Source organism: Prorops nasuta, unplaced genomic scaffold, assembly GCF_024137725.1.
Source record: "Prorops nasuta isolate Cenicafe-Biocafe unplaced genomic scaffold, Cenicafe_Pnas_1.2 PNAS00002, whole genome shotgun sequence".
Lineage (NCBI taxonomy): Eukaryota > Metazoa > Arthropoda > Insecta > Hymenoptera > Bethylidae > Prorops > Prorops nasuta.
The window spans coordinates 10,177,124-10,200,211 of record NW_027116799.1 but is presented as its reverse complement, the minus strand read 5'-3'; the positions used below and the strand labels follow the sequence as shown (position 1 = coordinate 10,200,211).

At 38.2% G+C, this 23,088-nt stretch overlaps 1 protein-coding gene across 1 annotated transcript; it reads left to right on the top strand.

Moving 5' to 3' along the window:
* The first annotated feature begins 1,335 nt into the window (after positions 1 to 1,335).
* LOC136780848 (uncharacterized) lies at positions 1,336 to 5,405 on the top strand. Its single transcript, XM_066739398.1, has 5 exons — positions 1,336 to 2,161; positions 2,258 to 3,718; positions 3,764 to 4,312; positions 4,920 to 5,022; positions 5,087 to 5,405. The coding sequence occupies exons 1-5, from the start codon at positions 1,336 to 1,338 to the stop codon at positions 5,403 to 5,405; spliced, it is 3,258 nt and encodes a 1,085-aa protein (XP_066595495.1).
* Positions 5,406 to 23,088: the final 17,683 nt, after the last annotated feature.

The window sequence follows — 23,088 nt, the reverse complement described above, 5'->3', positions numbered from 1 at the left end:
ATACTTCTTTCTTTATATTTAGCAAAACAAATTGGACATTTAATATTTACCTTTTGTTGATTAGAATAATGCCACTAATGACAGCTAAAATTTCCACACCTGAATAGGCCCTAATTACTCTATTTAAATCTGGATCCGGATTCACTCTCGCGAAAGCCTCCTCACTAGATCCGGATTAGTCTAGGGTGATCTAGTATTATTTTTTCGTAAGCTGCGACACTGCGGTAAGTCTGATCCGAGATCTGGATCTAATCCCTGAAAATAAACGTCCACAGTTAGAAAAACGCCCGTATCAGAGATGAAACGGGAGATTGCTGCCGTGTCCCGAAGCAATCCTTGCCGGTAGGCGGCGCTTCGATCCCATCGTTTAGCTTCCAGATGATTATGCCCTCGCGCCATCTATCGAAACTGATGCGAAACAACACGGCAGAGCTTCGAATAGGGTAAAACAGATCTACATTAGATAATTTTATAATTTAAGAAAATATTTTTATTTTAGCGTAGAAAGATACACGAAAATAGCATTAATTTGTTAACAAACGAAATTAATAAAATTGTTATACATATACCCTACATTATTATTACAATATCCTTCTTAAATTTAAATATATGACTTCCAGATGATTTGTTTGATATATATATATATATATATATATATAGAATCAAACAAATCATCTGGAAGTCATATATTTAAATTTAAGAAGGATATTGTAATAATAATGTAGGGTATATGTATAACAATTTTATTAATTTCGTTTGTTAACAAATTAATGCTATTTTCGTGTATCTTTCTACGCTAAAATTAAAATATTTTCTTAAATTATAAAATTATCTAATGTAGATCTGTTTTACCCTATTCGAAGCTCTGCCGTGTTGTTTCGCATCAGTTTCGATAGATGGCGCGAGGGCATAATCATCTGTGGCAGCACTGAACTGACTGATAGGTTGGCAAAAATGTCTAGTGCGTATCGCACTTGGATCGACCGTCAAGTTGGTGGCAGCACTGGATCATCTGGATCAGGAGCAGGTTCAAAAGATCCTTTGGATCAAGATCTCTCTTCCGCTTGAACCTTTGGCCCGTATGGTCATATGGTTCTCAATACCGTGATATGACTTGGAACCCATCAAGTCGTCATACTTTGCTTTGTAACTATTTAAGTGTATTACATTGTGTAGAACGGAGTTAAATAAAGGACAATTTCCTAGGAATACGTGATAGAGATCTGTTTTATCATCGAACAACCATTAGTTCTCCCCACAAATGTGGTGACCCCGACGTGATCTCTGATCGGTTGAAGCTTATGAAGAATCATCAAGGATTTTTCGATGAAAAAGATGCCCAACATTCTAAGATCGCCTACTAGACATGAGACACAAGAAGCCGGAGAAGATTACCTAATCAACCTCACTCAAGCAGCGAGCAATCGGGCGTCTTTCCCTGCTGTAGAACCGCAGGATTCAAGCAGCATGAGTGAGACTCCGAATTATATGAACGTGCCGTATAACGTTCAAATGGGTGTGAACGAGATTCAAGCTGTTTGGAAGCAGAAACTACCAACGTTTATGAGTGATGCGCCGGACGCCTGGTTCATTCTTGTGGAAGCACAATTTACTGCCTCCAGAATCACAAGTGATGACACTAAATACTTGGCTGTCCTTCGTGCTGTTGACGCGGACACGTTACGGCAGCTAACGGACGTTATACGACGACCTCCAGCAAAGGACAAATTTGAATATTTGAAAAACGTGATACTCAACCGCTTATTGGAATCAAGAGCAAGGCAAGTGGACCGACTGCTGAAGAACCTGGCTCTTGCTGACAAAAAACCCTCACAGTTACTCCGAGAAATGCAGGACCTTGCTAAAGGAGAAGTAGGACATGGAATCTTGCATCAGTTATGGCTCGAGAGACTACCGGCTCACATTCATCCTCATCTTTTAATTTCTAGTAGCATGGGCCTGGATGGCCTGGCTGAAATGTCTGATCGATTGATGGATGTATTCAGCTCTTCATACGTAATGGCTACAACTACGAATGCTCATCAGGAAACTCACGCCAAACGCCTAGAACAAAGATTATCTGATATGCAAGCGCTAATTGTTAATTGCATGCAGGAGATTAAAGAGTTAAAACTTAACAGTGAAAACAGTTCAACACGAGGTAGAAGTTTCGAGAATAGGTCCAGAACGAGATCTTGATCAGTCTCCAGCACGCACATCTCGCCTATGTTACTTTCACGAAAAGTTCGGAAAACAGGCTTTGAAGTGTGCCGAGGGTTGTTTGCTCTATGGAGAAATCAAGAAGCAGGCGGAAAACTAGGTACGCTGTCATCAATTAAAGCAACCGATGGCAGCAAAATTAACCAAGTAGACCTGGAAAATAGGTTACACGTAAGAGACAAGAAAACTGGCCAGAAATTTCTGATAGACTCTGGATCAGTCATATCGATCGTTCCCGTAGGTCGTTTTAAGAAAACATTGCCAGCAACAAATTTGATATTATATGCTGCAAACTCCACACAGATATCGACGTATGGAACTCAAACACTTAACCTTGACTTAGACCTGAGGAGATGCTTCAAATGGCTTTTCGTCATTGCTGATGTTCCAACGGCCATAATAAGTGCTGATTTCCTTTGTTATTTTGACCTCTCAATTGATCTCAAGTACGGTAGACTGATCGATTCGAACACTAAACTCACCTCAAGAGGAGAAATACTTAGAGCCAATACTATTAATTTATCGACAATTGACTCAACATTGCCATACGCAGATTTGCTCGCTCAATATGTGGAGATCACCAAGCCAAACGGCAAACACATACTGAAGGAGTCAACTTTCGCGCATCACATCAATACTAAGGGTGCTCCAGTTTTTGAGCGCTTTAGGAAGATCTTTGGAGAAAAAGCTAAGGCAGCAAAAGCCGAAATCGCCAATCTGCTGGATGCCGGAATTCTTCAACCTTCACGAAGTCCATGGGCCAGTCCCATACACGTTGTACCTAAAAAGGATGGGAGCTACAGACTTTATGGAGACTATCGCAGGCTTAATGCGATCACGGTGCCAGATCGTTACGCTCCACCACTCATCCAGGATATTTTTCCAATGCTTCACGGAAAAACCATCTTCTCATCACTCGACTTGGAAAAGGCATACTACCAGATACCAATAACCAAGGAAGACGTTCCCAAAACGGCTATAAACACTCCATGGGGACTCTATGAATATCTTGTCATGCCGTTTGGACTCAAGAATGCCACGCAAACCTTTCAAAGGTACATAGATCATCTATTCCGAGGGCTGGACTTCACGTTCGTCTACGTCGACGACATATTGATAATGTCTGAAAATGAGACACAACACAGAAATCACTTGAAAGCTGTTTTTGAAATCCTTAAGGAGTCTTGCCTTTCTATCAATCTCAGCAAATTTAAATTGAGAAAGTCGGAAATTGATTTTCTTGGCTTCAGAATTAATAAGAATGGATACTCACCTGCAATAGATAGAGTAGAGAAGATTCTAAACTTCCCAAGACCAGAAAACGTCATGGAACTACGACGGTTTCTTGGGATGCTCAATTACTACAGACGATCCATACCTGATGCAGCCTTTCATCAAGCACCACTTAACGATTATTTGAAGTCTTCAAAGAAGAATGATAAAACTCCTATTGTCTGGAACAAGGTGTCGGAAGAAGCATACGAACGTTGTAAAAGGGGTTTGGCCGACTCCACATAATTAAAGTCTCCTACTGTTAATGCAGAGCTGCGCATGACGTCTGATGCATCCACTACAGCTATAGGGGCAGTGCTGGAACAAAAGAAGGATGATATGTGGCATCCCATCGGATTCTTCTCACGAAAACTTAGTCCCACGGAACGACGGTACTCCACCTATGACAGGGAGTTACTCGCCATGTTTGCCGCGGTGAAACACTTTGAATATTTAGTTGAAGGGCGCCATTTCGTTATACGCACCGATCACAAACCACTCATACACGCCTTTCAACAGAAGCATACAAAACTCTCTGATCGTCAATTGAGACAAACTGAATACATTTCTCAGTTTTCCACTCACATCCAACACGTCAATGGGGATGAAAATATGGTGGCTGACACCTCGTCACGAATCGACAGCATTCAAATGCCAACCCCACTCAGTGCTACAATAATACAAAGGGCTCAGGAAGAAGATGAAGAATTAAAACACTTAATTGAGAATCTTACCTCACTAAATCTCCAAAAACTCACAACAGAACCTGGTATTGAGATCTACTGCCATGTATCAGAAGACAGAGTAAAGCCATACCTGAGTAGACAAGCTAGGCCGGTTCTGCCCCCCCCCCCCCCCACTCCTGTCCACTCGGATGAGCCTGGTTGCGAGGTAGTGGGGGGAGTCAAGAAGTGCTAAGCGGTGGTGGTGGGGGAAATCGGAGGCTCCACGTGAGCTCGCAGCAAGTATAGGCGAGAGGGTTGCGGGGGTGCGCGAGGATACTTGCAGCATTTTGACGTCATACCCCCACTCGTCTGACGTCAGGTCGCAGTCGGTAAAAGCAGTTTCCTAGATGGTAAAACAGATTCTCCCCGCGTTGATTTTTTCGCTCGCGTAACCTTGAATCTTTGCAGCATGTTATTACTCCCGCTGAATCCGCTTTACCCTAAATGTAGCTGAGTGTGTTACTTTTTTCCATAGCTCAGCAATTTTTGAACTAATATATAATAGCATGCACAAACACACAATTGATTCAAAGCATACTTGGTGCAACGTACTGTTCCGTTTTCTCGGTTAAATAAATCTGAGGTTAGGGGGCAGGGGACACGTCAGTTTAACACAAATTTTTCGAAAGATCGTAATCAAAACGATGGTTCCTGCATTCGTGGACTTTCAAGGGTTTCGATTGAAAGATAATTCTTTTATAGTAAAAGAGTTTGCAGTTTTGCGCGATAAAAAAGTGTTTCACATTTTATTTTCACCACCATTTCCATATTCTTGGTTAAATGAGGCAGAGATAAAACAAGCAAAGTAAGTGAAATTGTTTAATTAAAACAGAAGCTTTTTTCTGTAATATTTTTATTTTTACTTCTAGCTGGTTATATTATAACCATCACGGCTTAAATTGGACAGATGGCTATTCACCGTATTATAGGTATAAAGATGTTATAAGGAAATATGTGATAAATGAAGAAGAACAACAAGAGATATTCGTGAAAGGACTAGAAAAAAGGAATTGGCTTAGTGGTATCTGTGATTATACAATAAGTAATGCAGATGAATGCGAGTGGGGAGATTTCAAATTGAAAGACAGCAAAGACAAGTTGGAGCTTTCCGTGTGCATGAATCATGAAGGTTTATGTGTATTGAAAAATGTTTATTTTATGAAATATATGTATGAAAAAGAAATGTAAAATAAATAAGAAACAAAATAAAATTACGTTTCAGTTATTTAAGCAAATTCCTACAACAGTCTTTTTGAAACGATTTTTAACACGTGTTTAAATTGAAGAATAAGCATATCGAGTTTCTACAGTAATTCTATTTTAAAACTAATTTTTATACACACACACACACACACACATACCAATTGATGACTAAGTATATTAAATTTCATCTCAATATGTGATTTATAAAAAGTAAAAAATTTTAATATATATTTTATTCAGATGATAGATCGCGAAAACAACTATGGTGCACCAAATTTCTACGATTAATCGTAATCGAAAATTTATTACAACCCTTTCATGATAAATTTTTCAAGATTTACCAATTGATGAAATGTGCAGCACTATTCCCCTTTACTTAAATTCATACACATGCTTTTAATAGAAGAATAATTTTATTAAGAAGCCTATGTCGTTTAATTCTTAAATATAATTCATATTAGAAAGATTTGTATGAACGATGTATGTTTTGGATGTATAAATACTTTTGATGCATCAAATTTCAGCGAGAGAGAAGCGTGCTTCAGATATACAAATATCTTTGTCGTATTAAATATCAGCACGTGATGAAAATTAAATACCTCTTAGACGCTCTACGCTGGACCTTACCGTATAACGATATGTCATACGTGTGGTGAAATTGAGATCTTCAGTAAGATCATATTTTTTTACGAAATTTTAATATATATTTTATCCAGATGATAGATCTTTACAAATATGTTGATCGCTAACACATTGAAGATCATCAAAATGTGCTTGAATGATTCATGCATATTCTTTTAATAGAGTCATAATTTGATTAATCAGCAGTATATCATCTTACTAATCAGTGTTAATGACATGTTAAAAATCTGCACACGTTTTCAACAAAAAATTATTTACCCCTTCCATCAATGAATTTTACCCCCTCCATCAACAATTTTTTCTATATAAATGGATTCGAATAATACTGAACCAGCTTCAATCTGTTCAAACTTTAGCTAGTGCATCGACCGCACAACCAGCAAGAATCTTCCAATCTGTACTTTAGTTAGTGCATCAACCACAACCAGTAAGAAAACTCAGATCAGTTTATACCTCAGTCTCAACTGCTAAAGAAAGGTAGGAATATATTATTCAAATATTGTTTTAATTTTTCAATAATAATAATAGTTTTCTCTAATATAGGGTCTACATAAAATGGCATTTTTAACTGGAGTTAATGCATTCGCTTTCATCCCTGAGAAGACATTTGTTAAATTAAACAGTCTCGAGGAAAATAAAGAATATGAAATAATTGAAATGATGAAAATAAAGACTAAATATGGAATAAGGATAATAGCGAAACTATTAACGGAGGATTGGTTTTATCTCCCTGCCCGGATGGTTGCCTTACTCGAATCGCAGGATCAGTTTACGGAGCTGATAAATGCAGCATCAAAAAATATTTTGATCATGAAATATTTAGGTGGGAAATATAATAATTTAGAATTTAAGATTAAACAATAAGTGATTTGTATAATAAATGAGTGAATAAATGCTTTATATATATTTATTAGAAAGTGCTTTATTTTTTTCTAACCTTACATATCTAACTTACATTTCTAACAATATTCGTAAGCGGATTATAGTCTACAATTTTATCATGTATAATTAAACAATAGGCTGTAGTATTACTCGGAATATTTTTCCAACACTCGATTTCAATCTTAACATCGACCGTGCCTGTTTTAACCGACTCGTTCTGATGTGAACAATCAATTACAAAGAGCGGACCGTATTGCAAGAAGTTTAGGTAATCGAGCATTGGTTTCGACAGTTTTTCACCAGCATAATATGAGTGGAAAAACTTTACATACATATCATAGAGTACGGAGTAGCGAGATTTCGTGAAATCAGTGTCGAGACGATCGTACGGATAAAACTCAGAATTTAAATAGACTTTAACATCACGTACATCGCAATCGCTAAATTTAAGTACATTCGAGTATTGATCGTTCTTCTTATTTTTTCTAAACGCCAGTATCATGTATCGAGGCTTCTCCAATTGTGTAGCCGCTTTCACAGCCCATGTATGTCGCTCTGTTTGAGGTAAAAGGGGATATTCGTAGAGCTCCCAGGAACGAAAAGCCATGGTGAGATTTTTATTCTGCTCGATAATGCGTAGAAATTGTAGTTTGGTAAATTCATTTAAAGTTACGTGAGGCATTCTCCATTGCACTCGGTGTAGTTCAATCCCAGAATCGGTAAACTGATTCGAAGAAAATATTGAATTTATATCATTACGCGCTCGTATCAGAACGAGCTCATGGCGTGCATTGATAACGACACGTTTGTAATCTTCGCAGAATCCCAACAGCATATGCAGGGGAACGCAAAAGCTGAATGTGTCAGCAACATTTTCACGCTCTTGAGTGGCAACGAACCAGCCAGAATGACGTAGACTCATACTCTCTTCACTGCTTAAAGATATGAGATTCTTCATACTGGTAGTGATACCAACGTTTTTGCACCGATCAATCTCAATACCGTTCAATTCATAACGAATTTCATCGAACAGAAATGCCATGGAATTAGCGTCGAACATAACTTTATCCGTCAAAGGTCTAGTAGCAGCACGAGTACCTTCAATCAGCTTCCCCTTTATGTAGAGGTAACTACCACTGGGCAAAAGAATCAAATCTTGCTGTTGTATTGGGATACGAATTTCATCGCTATTTCCCAATGATGCATTCGCATACGGATTGTAAGCATGTATTTCCAATTTAGTGATGCGGTTGTCATACGCAGGCTGTGCGGTAACGTTCAATGGATCCATGATTTCTTTTCTTCACAGTCAGACCCAATGAGTGTAAAAAATCTATATTTTTTCTTGTCAAAACTTTTTTGCCACCGATCACGTTGTTCCCTATTTCACTCTGAACTGATGTATTCAGCTCTGTTGCAGCTAATTGACTGATTGGTTCATCGAGTAATGTTGGTTTATAATCGTCGGAATTCTTATAAATCAACATCTTCTATTTTCGGGTTATAATAAGAATTCCTTATCTATAATACAACTTTTATTGTACATACAGCCGTACATTACAGAAAAGAAAAATGCCACACACTTGAATAGATGAATCCACACGAAGTCCCAATAGAGACCTACCAGGTGGCGCCACCATGAAACACATAATATAGAGAGAATAGTACATTTACTTTAACACTTCCTCCATAATGTACTATTCTTCACAATAAGTGAACATGAATTACATCTTAATCAACACAGTTCAATCCGATTTCGTCTCTCAGCATTTGGAATCGTCTACGCTCCAACACCTTAGTGAACAGGTCTGCCAGCTGCTTGCTCCCTTCAATATGATGTAGCTTGAGATCTCCATGCATGTACCTTTCTCGAACATAGTAATGTCTGATCTCCACATGTTTGGATCTCTTATGGTACTCTGGGTTCTTTGCAAGTTTTATAGCGCTTGCATTATCTACGTATAACACGGGTGTTGGGATGTTCAAACCCAATATTTCTTGAAGGAGACGTTTTAGCCATATAAGTTCTTTAGTCCCTTCACTAACTGCCATGATTTCTGCTTACGTAGTTGATAGAGCCACGCTTTTCTGCATTTGACTATTCCAGGTAACTGCACCGTTTGAGAACATGGTTAAAATTCCGGAGGTCGATCTTCTGGTTTGTTTGTCTCCAGCAAAACCAGCATCCGTATACACTTTCAATTGATTATCACCCTTTTTATATGTTATACAATAGTTACTTGTACCTTTGAGGTATCTGAAAATACGTTTTATCTGGCTCCAAGTTTCTGTCGTTGTTTTGTCCATGGCTCTTGCAACCTTATTAACAGCGAACGAAATATCAGGGCGAGTGGCAGTCATCAGATGCATGAGACTTCCTACAGCTTCACGAATAGGTATATTGTCTTTTATGTATTCAACAGAATTAGTTTCCTCTTTACTAATTGGTGTCGATACTGGGTTTGATTCATGTATACGAAATCGTTCCAGTATTTTAAGAGTATAATTTTCTTGGTTGACAGAAATTGATCCGTCATTTCGACAAGTAATTTTCATGCCAATAAAATTTTGCAGTGAACCAGTGTTGATTTTGAATTCCCCTTTTAATTTTTCCACAAATTGATTAACTATACTTTCATTGTTTCCTGCTATTAGTCCATCGTCAACATATATAGTGATGTAGAGTGAATTATTTTCACAGTTTTTATAGAATAAACATGGGTCTGCGCTGCTAATCTTCAACCCAGCGTTTTTCATGAATTGTATAAGACGGTTATTCCAGCAGCGAGGGGCCTGCTTTAAACCGTATAAGCTTCGTCTCAGTAGACAAACACGATCGGTGCCATCATTGAAGCCTTCAGGTTGCTCAACATATATTTCCTCCTGAAGTGAACCGTACAAAAATGCCGTTTTGACATCGAATTGTTTCAATGTGAGTTGCCTTAATGTTGATACTGCTAATATAGAGCGAACAGTGTCGTAACGTGCCACTGGACTAAAGGTTTCATCATAATCTAATCCTGGCCGTTGTACATATCCTTTTACCACCAGTCGAGCTTTGTAATAAGGTTTGTCATCACGCTGTTTAATTCTCAATACCCAGCGGTTTTTTATTACTGCCTTTCCTTTTGGTATTTCAACAAGAACCCAAATGTTATTCTCCTTTAGTGACGACAATTCCTCTTGCATAGCCTCAAGCCACTGAGCATGTTCATCTGACTTCACCGCATCTTCATATGTATTCGGATTACCACATGAATCAATCTGATTCGCTGCAAGAAATAGAAAATTTGTAAGCCAATTCGGAGGTTTTTTTGATCGTGTACTTCTTCTGAGTTGAGTGTCTCCGCTTTCTTGAGTATCCGAGGCCACATCGCTCTCGTTTTCATCCAATTGTTCATCATCCTCACTGATTTCTTCATTTAGTTCGCTTTCGTTGTTTTCTGTTTGCATTGGATCCTGATTTTTGGAGGTAGATGAGTCACTCGATATGGTCAGTTCGCCAATGTTAATCCTGTCCATATCACTTTCATTATTTTCATTCTGACTTTGAGGATATGTATTACATACAATTTCTGGACTGAATTTTACATCGTGACTAAGGACAATTTTCTTTTGTAATGGTATCCAGATCCGATAGCCATCTTTATCATTCATATATCCAACCATATACCCGGGTATCGACTTACTTTCAAACTTTGATCAAAATTGTTTTTGTACATAAACGTGGCATTTTGTACCAAATATCTTGAAATGATCAAGCTTTCCAACTTCTCGTCCATACCATAATTCATAGGGTACTTTACCTTCGATTGATGATTTTCCAGTACGATTCAAAATGTATGTTTCAGTGATGATAGAAAGCGGGTATTCGTTCCCCCCACTATGCAACCATAGGCTCATTACGACTCCCAAAGCCTTCTGGAAATTCTGGCATGCGTGAGACATCCCCACTCGTGCCCCTTCTCGCTGATCACATATACCATCACAGCGATGCATACGTGTCTCGGCTTCCGTCGCTTGACTTCGGCAAGCTTCGTTGAACGTAAGTATGAAAGAGAGCGGTATACTTTCATCGGACCTCCCTTTTTCGCGCTCGATCTTCGTTCGTTTAGCCAACGAGCAAAGCCGTGCTAGCCGAAGCAAATTAAGAAATGTCTTTTCTGGCAGCTATGATAAAAAAGCTGGCCACGTTGAATGAATATTAAAATAATATTTATAAGCAGCCATTAACTTATTAGATTTTATAATAAATAAGGAAATGCGATTATTTTACGTAACATTAATCAATTTTGTTGAGACTCATATGTTACGTATTATTGTTAAAAATATTTCATTTTCTTAATGTATTATTTAATCTAGTAGATTAATGGTAATAAAAAAAAATCATTATGTAAACAAAATTTAAAAAAATTGCACGACTCTTCGGGAATCGAACCCGAGCCCGCGATAACAGCAGGCAGTCGCCTTACCATCTACGCTATGGCACTTATTTGGCAGCTTAGAAGCAAAATCGCAAGTCGCTTATTAAAGCGATGGAACCTTTCTCTATTAAGTTTAATTTCCAAAAGAAAGTATTAATTATAATCTTAAATTGATTTACTTCGTATGTCTTTTCATAATAAAACAAAATATTTTTTTTGCATATTTCTAAGCATTAATGACTTTAACAGCTGTAGCTTCAAAAAGTGACTCTAACATTGCGGAGAACATTTTTGAAAGCTGCAGAATTAAAAATAAGTAACCCAAGAACCGTATTGGGTATTTAATATGTCATTCCTTTTGCAATCTATTTAATTTAATATACCTCATAAATAGAAAAACGATTAATCGTTCTTAATAAGTAAAAGCACGTGGCTGACAGAGATTAAGTCGATACTTATAATAGATAATATATGAAAATAAACAAATAAATAAATCAATTGTGATCGATTTTCTGCATTTTCAAATAATAGTGTCGCATAATTAAAAGAGGTAGTGCAAAAGTGGATGAGCTAGTCTAAAGAATCGATATCGCAATTTTGGCAAATCATCGAATAGTTCCTCCCGATCTTTCTCCGTTAATTTTTACAATTTCTGAGAAATAAGCATATCTACGAGTAGCCCTAAATGTCTACTTTCTACGATGTCTAAACAACTTTTTTCGATAAAAGCAATTTTTCCGGCTCAAAAAGGCACTTCACGCGCCGTGTACCCGTACCTTAATGTTCGTACGGAAGGAGAAAATCAAAATTAGCAAACGATGCTTATTTCTCAGAAATTGTAAAAATTAAAGGAGAAAGATCGGGAGGAACTATTCGATGACTTGCCAAAATTGCGATATCGATCCATTAGACTAGCTTATCCACTTTTGCACTAACTCTTTTAATTATGCGATACTATTATTTGAAAATGTAAAAAATCGATCACAATTTATTTATTTATTTTCATATATTATCTATTATAAATATCGACTTAATCTCTGTCATCCACGTGCTTTTACTTGTTAAGAACGATTAATCGTTTTTCTATTTATGAGGTATTTTAAATTAAATAGATTGCAATAGGAATGACATATTAAATACCAAATACGATTCTTGGGTTACTTATTTTTAATTCTGCAGCTTTCAAAAATGTTCTCCGCAATGTTAGAGTAAGTTTTTGAAGCTACAGCAATTAAAGTCATTAATGTTTAGAAATATGTAAAAAAAATATTTTGTTTTATTATGAAAAGACATACGAAGTAAATAAATATAAGATTATAATTAATACTTTCTTCTGAAAATTAAACTTAATAGAGAAAGGTTCCGTCGCTTTAATAAGCGACTTGCGATTTTGCTTCTAAGATGCCAAAAAAGTGCCATAGCGTAGATGGTAAGGCGCTTGCCTGCTGTTATCGCGGGCTTGGGTTCGATTCCCGAAGACTCGTGCAATTTTTTTAAATTTTGTTCTCATAATGATTTTTTTTATTACCATTAATCTACTAGATTAAATAATAAATTAAGAAAATGAAATATTTTTAACAATAATACGTAACATATGAGTCTCAACAAAATTGATTAATGTTACGTAAAATAATCGCATTTCCTTATTTATTATAAAATCTAATAAGTTAATGGCTGCTTATAAATATTATTTTAATATTCATTCAACATGGCCAGCTTTTTTATCATAGCTGCCAGAAAAGACATTTCTTAATTTGCTTCGGCTAGCACGGCTTTGCTCGTTGGCTAAATGAACGAAGATCGAGCGCGAGAAAGAGAGGTCCGAGAAAAGTATACCGCTCTCTTTCGTACTTACGTTCAACGAAACTAGCCGAAGTCAAGCGACGGAAGCCGAGACACGTATGCATCGCTGTGATGGTATATGTGATCAGCGAGAAGGGGCACGATTGGGAATGTCTCACGCATGCCAGAATTTCCAGAAGGCTTTCGGAGTCGTAGTGAGCCTATGGTTGCATAGTGGGGGGAACGAATACCCGCTTTCTATCATCACTGGTATGTTGCAGTATTACAGGCCTCGGCCCACAAGTTTTCTTGTAATTTACTAGATAAGAGCATAGATCTTGCCGCTTCAACTGTAGTTCGATTCTCTCGTTCTGCGGCTCCATTTTGTTGAGGCGTATAGGGTGCTGAAAGTAGTTGTTCAATGTCCCGTTTAGCTAATGATTCTGCTACATCCTTATTGTCAAACTCTCGTCCACCATCACATCTGATTCGTTTTACTGTGTGACCGTTAGTTTTTGCTTCATTTAAAAACTGTTCCAGTACTTTGTGCACTTCGTTTTTGTGCTTTAAGAAGAATATTCGTCTGAATTTGCTGTAATCATCCTTAAATGATACATAATAATTTGCTCCACCTAAAGAGTGTGTTGACATTGGCCCATTGACGTCAGTATGAATTAATTCACCTACGGAAGTGGTTTGATAATTTCTTTTCTTAAAGGGTAATCTGTGCATTTTTCCACTTGCACAACCATCACACAAATTTTCATTGGTAGAGGGCATATCAATACCCATTTGCTTTAATAATGTTTTTACATGACGTTTATTTTGATGTCCAAATCGTTCGTGAAATAGCTGAAGTTGATCTGAAACAAAAGCTACACTTACTTGTGCAGTATGCGAAGGTTTTACCGTACGCATGTTGAGTACATAAAGTTCATTATTCAGATAACCTGTAGCTGCTAGCTCGTTATTGTCTTCTCTACGAATTACAAGACCCTTATTGTTCATAAAAATGTTAAATCCATTCCGTGCTGCTGCTTTGACTGAAAAAAGGTGAGCTCTTGCCTCTGGGATATACCAGACATTCTTTAATGTTGCACTGTGCCATTTTTGATTGTAAAACATTTCTACATTAATTGTACCACTTCCGAATGCCTGCATTTCTGCATCTCGTTTTCCTAATGAAACTGTTCTAGGAATAGCAAACTTTTCATAGTCTTCAAAATGTAGATTACTTGAGGTAATATGATAAAAAGCATCACTGTCACAATACCAGTTGTTTGAATGACTATCTTCTTGCGTCATTGAATTCATACAATAGGCAATAAAGGCATTATTGCTTTTCGTATCACAATCTTTAGTTTTTTTATTTTTCTTTTTGGGACATTCATTTACCCAATGTCCAAGTTCTTTACAATGATTGCAGGGAAATTTCTTTTTAGCTAATTCAGTTTTCCCATACTTATTATTATTCAGTGTGACTTTTTCTTATTCCCGTTAGTTTGTGCAAGAAATGCTTTATTTTCATTTAATTCTTTACCAAGATTCATTTCTCTGAGCTCGATAGAACATAATTTTTCGATAAGTAAATTCAATTTTTGTTTATCTGTTGGAATTATATCCCATAAGTCTTTGAAATTGTTGTATTCCTTGCCAAGTGTAGACAATATTCGTCCATTTAGCATGCGTTCAGAGAGAGTATTTTCGTTATGCTTTGCCAGCTCATTATTTAAATCAACGAATAGTTTTTGAAGTTTTGCAACATGTGTCGTAATGTATTCTTTTTCATCACGTTTTGCTTGAAAAAATAGTTCAATTAACATATTTAATCTTTGCACACTACTTCTTTCAAATCTTGCACACAATTTTTCCCAGATTTCATTTGCGTGCTTGCAAGTTAAAACAAGTTCGGCCATTGGCCTACTTAACGCACCTGCAATAAGACTGGCAGTCTTGGCGTCATCTTTCATCCATTCTGAAAGAGCCTTTTTTTCAAGTGCCGTTGGTGCTTCTGATAATCGTGGACATTTTTGAATACCATTTGCAATTGCTTCTAACCTATGTGCTCGAAAAATCATGCTCATTTGCCATTTCCATTTGGCCCAATCTTCAGGACCTTCCAATTTATCAAGTTGTATTTTATAGTCTGCATTCGACGCCATGACACTTTCCGTTTTATAACCTTTATGAGAGGCGTCACAAAGCTTTTAATTTTTCAGTAACTAAATATACTTATTTCGTTATGAATTCTTACTTCAATACACGGCGTGTACTGGGCCCATAACCTGTTCGGGTTATAATAAGAATTCCTTATCTATAATACAACTTTTATTGTACATACAGCCGTACATTACAGAAAAGAAAAATGCCACACACTTGAATAGATGAATCCACACGAAGTCCCAATAGAGACCTACCAGGTGGTGCCACCATGAAACACATAATATAGAGAGAATAGTACATTTACTTTAACATTCTAATGTGTAATCGTATGGTGATTTCCTCCTTTCCAAAATTTACAGGACGATTGTCTTGATCGAGAATACGTAATGTGAGACGATCGATTACCCTTGCAATGACTGGCAAGTAAATGACGTTCTTCGGTGTTTCCGAGATTTTATAGCCTGGTGGAACGCTTGGGAAAAATTCGTGGATGACATGTCGTGGTCTACCGTTCGTATATGCACCAGCGGTAATATTACATTCGATACGTAGAATAATTACTTTTAAAATGTTCACAGGTTCGTCTGATTCAGCCCAAGTGTTTGGTAGGATTACGCGGTCTGACGAAAATCCTAGCAGAGAACCAATATTATTAATCTTTGTAAAATCAATAGAATATTTACACATTATTTCACTTTTCAGTGTGTTATTATTGGCGCGCAGAATAATAACATTATCATCATAAGGTAACTCCAACCGCATACGCAAGTATTCATTTATCGCACTCAACTCATAACAGCCTGTAGGTATGGTTATTAGTTTATTTTTACCAAAGTAAAAATTATTATTCGTCTCATCTACATTGGCGATCGAGTAGAAACTTTGAAAATCTACGAGTCCCAGTTCATAGTGACCGTCGTCCAGATTGATCGGAGGGAAAAAATTTGATTCCAATACATGTCCATGTCCTGATAGCGTAAATGTTAAAGACATTTTGTCTGTTCTCTTAGAAATTTAACACACAACTGACCACAAATGCTCGTATCATACGACTGATATTGGTCATGATGGTAATAAATTGTACTAAGCGGACCGAAGTACCGTACGAGTTCAGTCGGTGGTTTCAGATTACCGAAAGAATCGAAATAATTTACAAGATTATTGCATTTAACGTAGGCAACCCAGTGAGTGCCTGTACCATTAGAATCATCAAGATTAATGATTGCACATTCATTAGACAATGGACCGTTTCGCGGTAAACTTGTATGCATAAAGACTCCACGGAAATTTGGTATATCACGACATACGTGAGATAATTGAATATTACTTGTAGCACCAGATCTTGATAGACCGTGTACAGTTACTTTTTTGTTCGCTTCTTTGACATTGATTTTTTTGCTACGCTTCCTCCGCTTCCTTTGTACGGTGCGAGATACAGTCCCCGTCCGCCTCTTGCAGTTGCTTCTATCATACGATTGTGACGCTGCATTTCTTCCAACTATTTTTTCGCAGCTTTGGCATCGTTTACAGCTTTTGCTATACCTGATGCTCCACCTGCTAGTGCCCCCACCGCACCTAGCAGTGGGAGCAAAGGCGACAAGCCGCCCCGTTTTTTAAGCACTCGAATTTTTCGTTTTTTTACAGCACTATTTCCAGTTTTTCTCACTGCTGCTTTCCTCACCATATCTGTTTGTAATCCTAAACCAAGTTTACGCTTTGCGCTCATAGACGCCCAGACAGCTGTTGCTGCAGCACGCTCACCCAAGGTTGCGTCACCAGCTGTGATACGTCTACGTGCACGTTTTGCGAGCACTTTATCAGCTTGATGACGCTGCGACAGGTCTTTGTATTGCGAATATGCAATATCGTGTTCTAGACAGGCTTCATCCAACTGATTCACACCTCGATCACCGCGTGCTAATCGTTCTTGAAGTCGAGTTCCTGGTCCACAGTAATTGTATTCCGGTAAATGAAGCTCAAACGGTAGTTTGTTTATTGTTTTATTGAGAAATGATCCACATCCAACGCACGACATGTATAACAATCTTTTATCACGGTGGTAGTCCATCCGCATGAGTAGTATTAGGTAGATTAAAATGGTGTAAACAATAGCGATATTTTTGAACCTCAGGATCTGCACGAATATGCTTGGGTAATTTATTCCAATATCTGTCAATACTGTTTGAAAAGTACTTTAAAAGTACAATTTTCGGTACGTATTCCAATTGATCACTGCTTAACTCCTCTGAACTTGTAACATCCAACACAAATGCAGGCATAATGAAAACTGATTGAATTCTCCGATTTCATGCCTATAAATAGCTCGTGCAATTACGATTTAACCTCACAGTCGTTCGAGAATGCATTTCGTAAAGCAACCATTAAGTATCAATATCTCTAATACCGATTATCACACTGCCACCGTTAGTGATATGAAACGTCATGGAACTTTGCTACCGTCAACTATACGCTGTATAGTTTGCGGACCCTCAAATTGTGGGAAAACAAACATATTGCTAAGTCTTATTGAGAGTCCTCACGGTGTAAGATTTGACAACCTGTACGTTTACTCGAAATCGTTGCAGCAACCGAAGTACCGCTACTTGGAACAGCTATTGACAGATATGGAGGAAATTGGTTATCATCAATTTTCAAATAATAGTGAGGTTATAAATGTGGCAGATGCATTACCAAATTCAATCTTTATATTTGATGATGTGGCAAGCGATAAGCAGGACAATATAAGAGACTACTTTTCAATGGGTCGGCACTCGAGCATCGATTGCTTCTATCTTTGTCAGACCTATGCCAAGATCCCAAAACATCTGATTCGTGACAATGCAAATATGTTAATCATTTTTAAGCAGGATGGGACTAACTTGAAACATGTTTACAAAGATCACGTAAAAACTGATATATGACATTTGAAAAATTTTGCGAATTGTGTTCTAAGTGTTGGCAGGAAGATTATGGATTTTTAGTAATTGATAAGGACAGTGGTATGCAAAATGGTCGATATCGGAAGGGATTCGATGAGTATGCAACCATCGAATAGCATAAAGCATCATATCAGTGCTGGAAAGTGTTAGTTTAACGTAGAGCATTGAACAGTGTAAAGCTTTTAATGACACAAAAACGGACCGGTTACATTATTAAGCAAACCAGTTATACAGATAAACGGGTCACTTGGATCGGTAAACCGGTCGGTCGAATCGTTAAAGAGGACGGTTAACTGCTAAACAGGTCGTCCGAACCGCTAAACCGGTCAGGTGAACCGTTGAACCGGTCGGTCGAACCGCTAAACCGATCAATCGAACTGCTGAACAGCTCGATTGAACCGCTAAACAGGTCGGTTGAACCGCTAAACAGCTCGATTGAACCGCTAAACAGCTCGGCTGAACCGCTAAACAGCTAGATTGAACTGCTAAACAGGTCGGTTGAACCGCTAAACCGGTCCGTCGAACTGCTGAACCGGTCGGTCGAACCGCTAAACAGCTCGATTGAACCGCTGAACTGGTCGGTTGAACCGCTAAACAGCTCGATTGAACCGCTAAACAGCTCGATTGAACCGCTAAAGAGCTCGGCTGAACCGCTAAACAGCTAGATTGAACTGCTAAACAGGTCGGTTGAACCGCTAAACAGCTCGATTGAACCGCTAAACAGCTCGGCTGAACCGCTAAACAGCTAGATTGAACTGCTAAACAGGTCGGTTGAACCGCTAAACCGGTCCGTCGAACTGTTGAACCGGTCGGTCGAACCGCTGAACTGGTCGGTTGAACCGCTAAACAGCTCGATTGAACCGCTAAACCGGTCAGTCGAACCGCTAAACCGGTCAGGTGAACCGTTGAACCGGTCGGTCGAACCGCTAAACCGATCAATCGAATCGCTAAACAGGTCGGTTAACCGCTGAACCTGTCGGTCGAACTGATAAACTAGTTGATTGAACAACTTTAAAGATCGATTTAACTAGCACATTGACTGCTTAAACAATTAAAAGTTTACAATAAAAATGGATGAAAAGTCACTACTTAAGAAGATTGCTGAAACGAGTGAGGTGATTCGTGAAAAACATCGCACACTGAAATCGGAAAGATCAATGGTGGAAAGTAGATTGAATGAAACTTTTAAACCAATAGTTGATCCACTGAAAAAACTAGCTATGCAAACAGATAATAGCAATGAAGAATCTTATGACTTAAACATTGATATAAATCATGACAAGAAGCGGAAGCGTTATCATACTTCAACCCCTAATAATTATATTATCAAGAAAAAAAAGAAATTACATAACAATGACGGCACTCTTACAAATAAATCATTTATGATCTATGATGATGATGATGATAAATCTACTTTTGATAAATCAGTATTACCAATTAAATCAATGCCAGAATCTACATCATTACATTCAGAGCCTGGACAAGAATCTGCATCATTACATTCAGAGCCTGGACAAGAATCTGCATCATTACATTCAGAGCCTGGACAAGAGTTTGCATCATCACATTCAACATCAAGGCAGGAAACCTTAGGATTGCTCAAAAAACAAATAAATCATTCCATAGATTGGAGATCATTTCCACCTATTGCACGTCATTATACGCAGTTGTTCCTTTTCAGTAGTAAAGATCAAATCGATCACGGTTTCGGAGTTACATTAGATGAAGGGAACCAATATGTGATGGGAAAATGTACATTTGATATTAGTCATGAAGATGATATTTTAATTGATAAAAAGCGCTATATTGGTACGAGAGGTCTTTTTGAATTAATCTTCATGAAAGAGCCTGATAGAAAGCTCTACAGCATTGATGACAAGATCATATATAAGCAAATCCTTGAACAAACTAAATCATATAAAAGAGCAAATGATATAGTGTAACGCGCGGAAAGGAATTCCGGGTTAAAATAGTCAATAATCACACGGCAAAAATCCAAGGACACAATATTTATTGAAGCAAACTAAAATCTCGGGGGGAGAGGCCTCCCGCGATGTCCTGGCACACTTATTATACGCGCACAATGATTTCATTAACACTAACTACAAGGAAAACTGGGGAAAAACTCAGGGAAAGCGAAAAGGGGAAGGGAATGGGGCGAGGAAAAATTCTCCGGCGGCTCCGACGATGAAATCCGGCGATCCCACGACGTCCGCCACGGAAAACTCCACAAAAACTTCGTAATGACGATGGCTGGGGCCTGTGATATTGAAATTCGGCGTATTTCAATATCCACAGCGACAACCCAGCTCTCTATTAAATCCACGTACGGATAATCCAGGAGTCGAACAAGATCTGGTCCAATTTGACGGATATTCCTCCGTCCTCTCAATTATTCCCCTCATTCCGGGGTGTCATTTCGACATAGTTGCGATCGGGACCCAGGGACCAATCATTGATTAGGTATGGATCCGCGATCCATAATCCTCGCCGTTCCGGCTAATTACTCCTATGCTTCACAGGCTATCTGGCTGGCTAGCTCCTGCGCTAGAATCCTGCGTGGTCGTCCTTAGCAGCAGACGACACTATGGCTTCGTGGTTCGGCAGCGGGGCGATGCGGTGCGGGGTCGGCGACGATGGGTCGGTAGTGGCGCGGGCAGGGGAGAACGCAGCTAGGCGCGCGAGGCGTCAGCGCGGTAAGGAGAGGGGACGGGACTCGCTGCTAGGCGCTCGCGGCGCGAAGCGCGGTAAGGGGAAGGATAGAGCGACGCGTAAACATACGCGGACGGGACAATGGGTGCGAGGGAGATAGACTTATGTGGATCGGGTATGGGCTAGAAAAGGATAGAAGGACAACAGTTTTCAAGCTCTTGTTGGAGCAGGGAAATCGGTCTTATAAGCTACTAATAAAATTTACCATTGGGAGTATAATATGTAATTCTAAATAAACTACAACCTAGAAACATTCGCTCAATCCTCAATCATACCATTTCCTAAAAACATTTACTCTCCTTCCGTGGATGGCAATTACAATATCCCTTCAGCGGGCAACTACATTACCATCACACGGAAGGTTCATCTACGCTCACTCACTTACTCACAAGCATACTCAAGGGGACGGGAGGCACTAAGGGGGAGACCTGAGAAGAACTAAAAAATGTGTACATTTCTGTAACGTGATTTCACCACGTTACAATAGTTACCAACAGGTTCAAGGGAATAGGGGTCCAAAGTATAAGAAAATTATTCAACCACTAATTTACAATAAAGTACCATCACAACGAGTGATAGCTGGTAGTGGATTTATGCGTGTTACTGATGAGCCTGCAAACTATATACATTGGAACGATCCTAATGAATTAGTTGATCGATTGCGACTTTTAATTGCATCAACCACCGCAGGTCATACAAACCACCATAATGAAATACAGTCAATAATAGAAGAGTTGCGTGAAGAGGATCTTATTCTATAAAAGGGTACAATCTATAAACATATTCTTCAGTTGCGTACCATACGTCAATATGTCAATTAACAAATTTGGTAGTGGTTTTAACGTAAGAAAAAAATTTAATATTGGTACATTAAATGTGACTAAAAGAGCACTGGATTTGAATAATAAAAAAATAGTAAATTTGACTATTGATTCTGATAATAATACATGTGGTGTGAATATAAAGTTCTTGCAACACAGTTTAGCTAAATTGGAGGAGAAAATTGAAGAAAGAATAAATAAAAAAATACAGGAGATTGAGTCAAAACTTTTGCAAACAAACAGCAAGATTAATGATGGATCCAAAAAGTGAATGTTTAGGATGCATCATACATTTTATACTCGTGATAATCGATTGCTTTCGAAGGAAAAAGAATCATGAGTGAAGAAAAGAAACAGAAATTATATGTGCCTGGGGGAAAGGTTGTAAAAAGAGAATCAGGGAAAATCGTGAGTGAAGAAAAGAAACAACTGGTGCAAGAGTTACATGTCCCTGCGAGAAGAAATTTTCCACGACGAAAAGTCATAATACGCGGTTTCGATGATCTCTGGCAGGCTGACTTGGTAGACATGCGTTCTTATGCTGACACTGGTTACCACTATATTCTGACAGTGATTGATACCTTATCGAAGTATGGTTGGGCAATAGCGCTTAAGACAAAAAGCGGTAAGGAAGTGACCACAGCTATGGGAAAAATCTTAAAGAGTGGAAGATGTCCCAAAAGTTTGCAAACTGATAACGGTAAAGAATTTTACTACAGCGAGTTTCAATTGCTTATGAAAAAACGGGGAATAAATCATTACTCCACGTATAGCACGTTAAAAGCGTCAATAGTCGAGCGTTGGAATCGAACGTTAAAAACCGAAATGTGGAAACGTTTTACACTGATCGGTAGTTACAAATGGCGAAATATACTACAACAACTGGTAGATGATTATAACGCACGAAGAGATCGCGTACTATAGGAATGCGACCCGTTGACGTGAAACCTGAGCATGCTGAGCATCTGCTTGCTACTGTATATAGCAACATTAAGATCGTTGGACGTACCAAGTTCAAGGCTGGTGATTTCGTACGAATCAGTAAATACAAAAATGCGTTTGCTAAAGGTTACACACCGAACTGGACTACTGAAATATTTCAAATTACAAAAGTGTAAAGGACAAATCCTGCCACGTATCTACTTAGAGATTCTCGTGGTACAGACATACATGGTGGATTTTATGAATATGAACTTTTAAAAACAGCTAATCCTGATGTATACTTGGTAGAGAAGATATTGCGTAAGAAAGGGAATAAGGTATTTGTAAAATGGTTAGGAATGGACAAAACGCATAATTCGTG